The sequence below is a fragment of the Amia ocellicauda genome, chromosome 23 (genome assembly GCF_036373705.1).
Source record: "Amia ocellicauda isolate fAmiCal2 chromosome 23, fAmiCal2.hap1, whole genome shotgun sequence".
Classification (NCBI taxonomy): domain Eukaryota; kingdom Metazoa; phylum Chordata; class Actinopteri; order Amiiformes; family Amiidae; genus Amia; species Amia ocellicauda.
Window position 1 is genome coordinate 5,849,538 of NC_089872.1, and position 10,978 is coordinate 5,860,515.

Here is a 10,978-nt window from a genome sequence, read left to right on the forward strand (position 1 = left end):
ACGGGCACTGGCGCTCGACAGAGCCAGGCAGACCTGAGTCCACTGCCGCTGTAGTAGGACACTGAAAGCAACAAATGCAGTATAAAAATACATCCAATTAATCCACTTCATACAGAAGCGTTGTGCTACTACAAAAAAATCAAACTACAGCATAATCTCATGTTGACCTGCACGTCCATTAACCACATGAAAAACAACAACACAGCTCCTACAGAATAAACAAGCCTCTCCGTTGCAGCCGGTGCACGCTGCCCTAACCGCAGCACGACTTCACTGCGCCCCACAATTCCTTCCGCATGAAGAAATAGGTCCTTCTGAACTCGGAGGCTGTTTGCAATACAATCTTATATCCCCATAAAACGAATAATGCATTTTAAACAGGCAAGCGCCCCACCGTGTTAAAATGAAGCGAAACCAATAAACCGCGGGTATGCATACAAGGCCAGCCCTTTAAGGATAATAACAAATGTCGGTGGATGAATACATGACATTTGCACAGTGACACTGCTGCGCAGAAAGGGGAGTTGTTTTGAAAAAAAAAAAAAAAAGAAAAAAAAAAGAAAGAAAAAAGGCAAGCCCGGCTACTGTAGTACGTTGTATGCTGTTTAATTTTAATTTATTAAAAAATAAAGGCCAATACATATTTAGCAATGCCCGGGATGATGGAGAAGGGGTCGGAGTACCTGGGGAAGGGCCGGTCGAATGGCACGAAAAGCCCTTCCAACGCCTCGAATGGACATTTTTCAGACGAGAGCGGCAGCGACGACGAACACGGTATAGCCTCGAACACAGCTCTCACTCGGTTTAGTGGGAATGGGCTTTTGAAGCGAGATCTTATATATATTCTCTCAGATGGCTTACGTGTGCTTGTCCTTTTCACAGATGTGGGAATGCGAGTGGGATCGGAGTACCAAGCGAGCATACCCGAATTTGATCCCGGTACGCTGTTTTGGTGCCTTATGGGCTTCAGTACCTGACGTTAGCGGTAGCCTCGGTATGACGAGGTTCAACCCCGGGTGCAAGTCTTCTATTAATATATTATTTATATATAGCATTTTATCTGTCTTGATACATTTCCGAGCTATGGGACATGCATGTTTATGTGATCGAGTTGGTATTTTACAGTATAGCTAGCTGGCCAACTGTTAAGCTGTCATAAAATATGATTATTCTATATTGGATGGATTCTTGTATTTTGTATGGTCATGATTGTTGTTATTGATATTGAACATTTAACAAGGTAATAACGAGTATGTGATTATAAAATATAAAGTGGTGTACAGTCATGTTTATCATACTAGTTACCTTGACGACTCATTGCTTATACATAGGCTACACAGTACATACAGTAGCCTGTAGCCTGTTGTTTGGCAATTTAAACCCCACTGTTATATGCCTTAAAAGTTGAATAAAAATGTATGTCAACAGCACCTTCTGTGTTTTTCCAGTGTTTGTTACTTATCTAACTTTTCAGGAATACTCCGTCCAAATAACCAAACTTTCATAACAAAGTGCAGGTCTATGTGTATCAGCCTGATATGACTTGTACTCCCAGAGAGAAATGTTAATGTAGATGTAACACTAAACGGGTTTCCTGGTTTCTGAAGGATGCTTAGTGCATTAAACTTGTGGGAATGATTAGGTTGCAGATTAAAGGAGTTACTCAGGGGAAGGTACGAAGCCGTAATTTACTACCTACTTTAAAACAAGTTGTGTATTTATTTTGAAGGTGCTACAAAGTACACGGACAAAGATAGTGGGGGCATGCTGGTGTGGTCTCCATACCATATGATAGCAGATCCTAAATGTAAGTTATTATCATTATTATTAAGGAAGATTTAATATTTTTTGCTTTTCATGGTTTAGTTCAAAAATGCTGTGCTCAACTTATTTTTTCTTATATACTTTTTCTACAGTGGATGAATACATTGCAATTGCAAAAGAAAAGCATGGCTACAATGTGGAGCAGGTTTGAGCTCTTTTTTGCCTTATCGAATAAGTGAGGTATATAAGGCACTCTAGCAGTGAGTTTGATACAGGTTGAAGTACACTCATGCCGTTCACTCCAGTATGGCACTGTATGGAGCAGGAGTCACTTCCTTACACACAGAGTTGTGGGTGCAGGGACTAACTCAAGCTGTGAGGGCAGAGTCACTCATCTTTTTTGATGGAACTCTGCCACATGAAATAGTTCATTTAAATCTAGCTCAGATAACTATAGTGTAAGTGTTGAGGGAGTGTATATTGTCAACATAGTGAACAAAACCTCTTCTCTAGTGATGGATTTCAGTCTGTTGTTTCAAATTCCTTCTCAATGTGTGTTCGCTGGTGATCCACAGGCTCTGGGCATGCTGTTCTGGCACAAGCACAACATTGAGAAGTCACTTGCTGATCTCCCAAACTTCACTCCCTTCCCTGACGAGTGGACTGTGGAAGACAAAGTGCTGTTTGAGCAAGCGTTCAGCTTTCATGGGAAAAGCTTCCACAGGATACAACAAATGGTAACTTTTCCCTTTGATATGTATTTCACTGTCCAACTCTTGTGGTTTCAGTGGAGTTCCACTAATTTACACTTCTTCCATTTATCCCTGTTGTTTCAGAATTCATATTCTTTTTACATGGTTTTATTTTAATGTACAGCCTTTCAAGTGAAATTTCTGATTGTAAACAATTTGGATGTGGAATAAAAATTCCATAATGTTATAGAGAATAATACAGTTTCTTCAACATTTCCCCCCCCCCCCCGTTAGCTACCAGATAAGTCCATTTCGAGTTTGGTAAAGTACTACTATTCCTGGAAAAAAACCCGCTCCCGGACAAGTTTAATGGATCGCCAAGCCAGAAAGTTGGCAAACCGAAATAATCAAGACGAAAGGTAACATTAAACTTTGAACAAAAGTTTGTGTGAGTGTGTGAGAGAACATAAAGTAACGTAATTATGTTTTAATGATGTTTTTCAATATTAGTGATGAAGAGATGGAAGAAGCCAATCCCAATGAAGCCAACGACAGCGATTATGATCCCACTAAGGAAACAAAAAAAGAGGTAATTGCTGCTTTATATAGTGCAAATATCCTACAAAAGGAAATAAGTGCTCTTCGGAAATAATAATTTGCAAAACTTTCACCATATTGAAATATTTGGGATCCATTTTCATATTCAGTAACCACTTCACTTGGTCCAGGGTGTTTACAGTGTTTTATGTCTCTGCTTCAATGTGCCCCTCAGACTCAACCTGAACAGCCTGCCCAGACCAGTAAGATTGGGTTGGGACGCCGGGAACACCAGAACCTGCAACACAGACACCACTCCCAGCGGTCCAAGTGCCGGCCCCCCAAAGGCATGTTCTTGACTCAGGAGGATGTGGTGGCCATTTCCTGTAGCCCCAGCGCTGCAAACACTATACTTAGACAACTGGACATGGAGCTGGTGTCTTTAAAACGACAGGTACCCCCCCCACTTCCTCCTCTCATGGCATTACCGAAGCGTTAACACAGCCTATTTGTAGTGCAGGGTATATGTGTACAGTAATTCGTTCCTTGAAAACTGCTCCTCACGTGAAATGTCATACATCGGAAATTAAATCCCCATTGATTCCCATTTAATAATCTTCAATTGGTTCCAGAGCCCCCAAAAATTCCTCTTCAACCCACAAACTTCCCCTTAATAAAGGACAGAACAGTATCTAAATATGAAAATCACTGAAATTCTGGATCAATTTTGAAAGAAATTAGCATAAAGTCGTTAAGTAAATGACAATCAATCTCTTGCGGTATGCATGAGTCCTGCACAAATAGAGGCCGGGGCTGACTGTTTTCTTTAAAGCACTTATCAGTGTTCGAAAACATACATACAAAATTAAGAGATTATTAAATATAAAACTGAAATAAAGTAATTGATTAATAATGTCTTAATCCTAAAGTCACAACATCAAATTCTTGTCTGTTGTGGTGTAATTTGTGATGTACGCCTTGCGCAGAAGCAAAACAATCATCTGCTTTGCCAGCTCCCTTCTCGTAAGAGTGAAAATATGCATATTTAGTGAAAAACTGGTATTAATTTCTGTGTCTCGTATAACTGAAATCTATATCGGTAGCTTGTATAGTGAGGGATTACTGTATATTGATTTGTATTACTCTGTGTGTATGGAAAGCTGTAGTTCCCTGCAGTGAAAGATGCCCTAAGATGCAGTGTGACATTTCTAGATAGAACTGTCAAAGTGCAGTGCTGCAAATGAGACATCTGATTTCCAGAGATACAGTTAGCATTATGGAGTAATGGGAAGAGAAAAAAAATATGCACCTTTTATATACAAGACTATAACGTGTTAGGTAAAATATGTAAGCGATATACAGTTGTTGGTTTTTACTGGTGAGTTAGTTTCCTTCGGTACATATGCATGCAAGGAAGCTTTTTGATTTTCCTTAATAGCAACTTCACTTCTCTCTCCAAGGTTCAAAATGCAAAACAAGTTAACAGTGGTATGAAACAGAAGCTGGAAGCAGGTATAGATGACTTCAGACTTCCAGAGGTAAATAATAGTGGTTAACAGATTTCAAATGTAGATTTTGTGCATGTTAAAGGCACTGCAGAGGAGTGTTTACTTTGAAGATGTTAAACACATTGTACTGCAACTCTCTTGGGAAATTATGTAGTAAAACATAAACCCTGATCATCATCTATTTTTGAGTATATAGTTTTAAGAGTAGAATGTAATCTAGTGTATTCAAATTAACTTACTTAATTAATCAATTTCGATTTATTTGATATTGTCTACATTAAAGTCTGCCTGACCCAAGCAAAGGGAAAATTAGCTTTGTTTACTTAAGTCTGCTTTCCACTTTTCCACTAAGATGTGATTAATATACTTTTGTGTGAGGTTTTTGTTACAATAATCGGTGCTTATTCCTGAAAGGTAAAGACTTTTTGAGAGATGACAGTAAAACAATATAAATGTATAATTGTGTGTTTCCTGTAGTGCAACCAGAAAGTAAACGCCCGCTGGACTACAGATGAACAGCTTCTTGCAGTTCAAGGTAAACGTCAGTCTCTTTAATCCGTGATGTGTTTTGTTACATATTTGATTTGATGTATTCCACTGAAAATTGAAACTCTTATAAAGTGTTACAAATACTTAAAGGGAGAAAAAGAATCATAGGCCTTTCGTTAGAATAACCCTATAGGTTGATTTAAGTATGTGGATACATCCCTTCAGTAAAAAGTTTCCCCATTATTTGTGTGGTGCTCAGTGTCTGAGTAACCCCCGCCTTGGTGACTTTGCTCCGGCTGATCTACCCTGTCTTTGTCTCCGCAGGTGTCCGGAAGTATGGGAAAGACTTCCAAGCTATTGCCGACGTTATCGGTAATAAGACCGTAGGTCAGGTAAAAAACTTCTTTGTGAACTACCGTCGCCGCTTTAACTTGGAGGAGGTGCTCCAGGAGTGGGAGGCAGAACAGGGAACTCGGGCGCCCAACGGTGACACCACTACCTCAGGGGAGGAGGGGAAGAGCAGTGCCAACACCCCGTCAGGGAAGAGTACGGACGAAGAGGAGGAGGAGGTGGTGGAGCTTTCTACTTGCCTTTCACAAACCTGAGCCCCCATTCACACAGGACTCAATATGTTGTATATTTAAGACCATGAACAACTCCCCTCCTGCCTTAATGAGGAGGTGGAGGCCTGTTTGGAGTTATTGGGACCAAACACAATATCACGAAAGTCACTAATATTTAATTGCCATAGAGTGACATAAGGGCATACATTATATAAGACTGTGTAGATATATTTGAGCGCTTTTTAACACCTGCACCTACCCTCTGCTCAGAATCATGACATTACCCACTGCAGGGAGCTCACTGAATCTTCTCTGCTTGAACAAATATCAAGCTCTGTGTGAGTGGAGCTGATTAAACTGAACCCATTGGTCACTGCAAGGACCCCAGATCAGTGCTGCTTAAAACCAAGATAATTTTGCTTTGTGAAATACAGTCTGAGAGGATTCTGTCAATTGGGTTCAAGTATAACATTTTAAATTAAGCTGTGTATTGTGAACACTCTCTGAATGCTACAAATTATGAATTAGCCATTTTATAGCCATAGCCATATACTCCTACTCGTGTACTATTTGGTATTTAACTATTTATAGAACTATTTAAATCCAATTAAACTGTTATTCCTTAAAGTTGCTGTTGTCCCAGATTTTGATGTCAAATAGTTCTCTCTTTCTCTGTGTTTCTCTCTCCTTCTTGTACATGCATATATATGGATCAATTGAAGCCACCTATGTTAATACTAGTGGCTTGTAGGAAATGCATCAAGATTATTTTTTAATTTGGTGTCGCATAAACCAATCCAGCATTGAAACCGCAGTGCAGCCAATGCCTCAGTATGGTGTGTCTAGTTTGTTGGGTAAATACAAAACCAGACTAATTCTCTCCCCTCTCCCAGGCCAGCCCAGCCTCCGGCCCGTCTCCTGCAGCCCAGGCGTCCTCCGCCCAGACGCCGGCGCCGGCCACGGCCTCCCTGAACCAGCCTCCCCCGCTCCTCCGGCCCTCGCTGCCTGCCACGCCCGCCCTGCACCGGCAGCCTCCGCCGCTGCAGCAGCAGGCCCGCTTCCTGCAGCCCCGGCCCACCCTCCATCAGCCCCCGCCGCTCATCCGGCCCACCAACCCCATGCCCCCGCGCCTCAACCCCAGGCCAGCCGTCACCACTGTGAGCGGGCAGCAGCCCCCGACGCTGATCGGGATCCAGGCCGAGACGCCGTCTTCCTCTCTTCACTGAAGGGCAGTTTCAACCACCTCTTGTTGTTATTGTCATGAGTTACAATAATGTCTATTTTTCCTTTCAAGAGACTAGATCTTTTGCTGATGAAGTGGCAGACAATGTCAATGTCAGTTTGCAGAAGCCTTGTGTTCACATTAGGGTGCATTGCTTATCTGATGGAGAGTTTTTGTATCACATAGAAGCCAATTAGTGAGAGATTAAGGGTTCATATGTTTTTTTTTTAATTCTCATTGGAAACTTTATTTTGGTATTCAAATGAACTGTTGCCCTATCACTCGATTTATTAGAGTAAATCTATATTAATGACCAATCAATTAGCTTATTTAGAATTTCTGACCATCCCCTCCCAAAACAATCTTAAACTATAAAAACAGTAAGAAAAATCCATCACTGATTCACTCAGCCAAAACCAAGAACCAAAAACCTAAACCTTTTTATTCCCTCTCTCCATGTAGTCTGCAACAACATTAACACTAGACATCTGTGTATGCAGCATTATCTGAGTGACAGGCATCTTATTTTGGGAGGAATATTTTATGTTATAAGTATAAAATAAATCAAGGATGTGTGCTGCATATTTTTTGTTTGTTTTTCGAAATAACTCAGTTATTTACTGTATCAAAAATGCTGATTTCTTTAATATAGAACTAATAGTTATTGGTCTTGTGTATATAAGCAGTTATTTATTTTTCTACTTGGTGCTATGGACTCCTGACTAATTTTGCATAAGCGCAGAATAATTATCACCATAAAAGTGCTCTTAAGTACACAGAAGTATTTTTTCTTTCGTGATAGCGTAGAGTGAGCCTGACTAGATGTCTTGAAACTGGAAGAAGCAGATGAAGAAACGATGAGAATCAATGTCGCCTGTTAGGTCAGGTGAATGGTTTCTGAAGTATGTAATTTGATTTCTTATATATATATATATATATATATATATATATATATATATATATATATATATATATATATATATATATTTATTTATTTTAATAATTCAAAAGAAGAAAAATAAGCTGTATTTTTAAAAATGCTGGTCCTTGCATTCCATTTTGAGGTGTTTTGTTTGTATTTCCTTGGGTTATCTTTTCAGAAAGCAAAATAATGATTTGCTGGCCTGCACTGTTGAATTAAATGGCATTTAGTCTTTTTCCTTCTATTTAAATGTTTGTGAAGCGTGACTGGCTCAACAAAGAACACATTCAAATTTGAAAAGCTGTGGAAAACAGGGAACATAAGACCCCCTTCCCATCCTTTGGGATCTCGGTAGAATGCTTGGTAAATATTGTCACCCCCGCTTAGCTCTCTTGCTTTTCATTCGATATTACGACTTTGAAATGAACAGATGTAGTCTTTGTCATAGAATTATTAAAAAAAAAAAAAAAAAAGCAGTGCAAGTTTAAATTAAAGGAATTTCTGCTGTATGAATTGCTGTCGAGTGTATTGCAAACTGGGTAAGGGGTTAGTTGTGATCTGTATATCCTGAAATAGTTTTTAGGTTACTGATGCAAAGCATTTAGGGAACTCCTAATGTTGTAATGAACTTTAGTTAAATGTTAAAAAAAAAAAGAGGATGAGGACTAATGTAACAGATTGAATAACCTTTTAACCATTAATATCGTCCTGGCAAACACTTACTGTCTATTTATGTCACACTTTGTTCATCCACCCAGGCTGCCAAAAGTGTCCCTGGCACACATTGCTTACCATTTTGCCTTAATTGTAATGCATGACTTTTAAAACAATACCCCTTTTTGGTGTTTTTTTTTAACTAATGTGAATTCAGTGCATCAAAATTACCAATATTGTAGTGTCCTTTCTAAAATCAATGTCTCTGTGTAAAACATGCATTTTCTTGTAGAAAGTAACACATTTGTATCTCAAGTTGTTTGTTGTTTGTTTGTTTTTGTACTTAAACTCTGATTTTGCCTTTTTTTTAAACAAGTGTCTGGTATGGTTTATGTTTTTGTATGTTTGTGAATGAAATTGCACTTCAAGTCACTTTTGCATTTTCCGGTGCATTTGTTGTTGTTTTAGTTTTTTTTAATGGTTTCCAATTTGACCTTAACGGAGATCCTTACAAATGACTTCATAAGTTACATCAAGGACTAGACTGCTGATCACAGGGTTGCTGTCTCCGTTCGGATGCATCTTGAAAACATTAGCTGGGTGTGTTTCTCATGAATACCATACTTTGCTCTCTACTTCATTTTAAAAAGCCAGAATTTTGAAAATAGTTTCCACTAAAAATAAATTGGAAATTCAAAATGGAAAAAGGAAATATCCATATTAGTTTATAACGCTAAATGTTGAACTTGCATATGCTGATGTCCCAATCTCGTAAGTATCGTTTCAATGTAAGCAGCCCAGTGTCTCCCTTCCCCAGCCCCATATCTTACAGCATGTTCCAAAGACAGTGTCCAATGGAGCATTACTCAACACTAGACCAGTGCACTAGGCCTGGGATAATTTGTATTTGCTGTATTTTATTATACCAGTATGTGACATTTATAGTATAGGTCTTGGAATCTTAACAAGACTTGAACATTAAATGTAGGTAGGTCATCACACCATTTTTCTGTCACTACCCCTCTGCCCTTAGGGAAAGAGACTGCTAAAACTCTTGATTATATTATACCTTTTAGTACCTTGTAACTCAAAACAAGTGCTTCTTTTAAAAGTTTCCTGTACTGTACTTCTTTAGAAAACAGCACACATGTTTTGAAAACCTCAAAATGTAATTGCAATATAGGTTAACTGTTTGTACATAGTGGAAGTACTATCTGTTTATAGTTATGTACTTTGCAACGTGTAAAGTATTTAAAAAAAGAAAAAAGTACCTAAATTGTATGTCTGTGCATGTATAAACTGTCATGGTTTACTGCTAATTGATGGTTCAGTGGTTACATGCTAGTTATTATAACAGCATTAAAAGTCAGAAGTAGTCGTTATGCGGCTGCTTTTTCATTGACTGCTTGATTGTGCTTTCTTTCAGCGTGAAATGTTTCCTTTTAGAATCTCACCTTTGTTATTTCCCGCACCACTTTAAAATGTCTAGGTACACTAAAATCAATCAACTGCCTAGCTTGGAATCCCACACCTTTATGTCAATTGGGCATCTTGTTCTTAGAAGTCTATGCACACGTCTTGGAGGGATCAGCTATCAGTCAGGTGATGTATATTAAATGAGTATCAGATGTCTTTGCCTTCGATAATATTTTATTGGTTTTGCGTGATAGACTAAGGGTCAGGAATGGATCAAAATTGCTATGAACCCCCTGACAAGTCTGCAGTATTGAGGTGTACCACATGGCATATTTCAAAGCATTGGGCTGTCACTTCAGAAGGAAGGGAAGTAGTGTGAAGTGAACCAGCATGGACAGCACTCAGAGACTGGGTCTCTCATGGTCTGATCTCATGTGCTCTACTTGACTGTATACCAACTGCACCACACAGGAGGAATGGCATTGTGATACTCATTTTTCCATCATCTGCAACTTCTTGTGTGAATTTGATTCGACAGACGTTAATGCTCATCACCATCCCAGATTGGCTGATAACGTCTCATCTGCAGAACAACAACCCACAACGACACCAAAATGGATTGCAAAGTCATTTGTTCTTCGTCCCGTTGAACATGAGGGCAGGAGAACCCAAACGGAGCTTAACTAATTCATAGGGCACATGCTTGGTGCTTGTCAGCCTTGTGCAAATGCTGTACTGGGAAGTGTTCCCGTGACGTCACTGGATTTAAAATATGCAAGCGCTTAGGGATTGTACTTGTGCAAAGCAGACAAATTGCTGAAAACACCAGATTTGTTGAGCACTCCTTCAGTTTTATTAAGAATGTGTCGAGATTAAGGATCAGTGTAGCGTGTGGCGCAGATATGCGCAGGTCTGCGCTTATCCACCAATGACGCTGTATAACGCAAGTATTAGCATTGGCATGCACCCTGTTAGCACTAGATGGCAGGATGTCTTCACAAAATCGAAATATGCGTCTCATTGCGTTATAACAGGCGAGTGGGGTGAGGATCGAGGATGTCCATCACCAGGGAACTGCCCTGCTTGGTTAAAATAAAATACATAATAATTATGACTATATTAATTGTAAGTGTCAAATCGAATTCTTCTCCAAACGTTTGCTATAAATTATAATACAGTATAGCCTACAGTAAACACATAGTAAAATAATA

The 10,978-nt window shown here is 39.3% G+C and overlaps 1 protein-coding gene across 1 annotated transcript; it reads left to right on the forward strand.

Moving 5' to 3' along the window:
- The first annotated feature begins 399 nt into the window (after window positions 1-399).
- rcor3 (REST corepressor 3) lies at window positions 400-9,749 on the forward strand. Its single transcript, XM_066696445.1, has 12 exons — window positions 400-774; window positions 883-939; window positions 1,730-1,807; window positions 1,917-1,969; window positions 2,340-2,501; window positions 2,751-2,875; window positions 2,967-3,045; window positions 3,229-3,447; window positions 4,454-4,531; window positions 4,979-5,036; window positions 5,315-5,559; window positions 6,447-9,749. Exons 1-12 carry the CDS (start codon window positions 651-653, stop codon window positions 6,777-6,779), a joined length of 1,611 nt encoding a protein of 536 aa, XP_066552542.1. The 5' UTR covers window positions 400-650; the 3' UTR covers window positions 6,780-9,749.
- The last annotated feature ends 1,229 nt before the right edge of the window (window positions 9,750-10,978 follow it).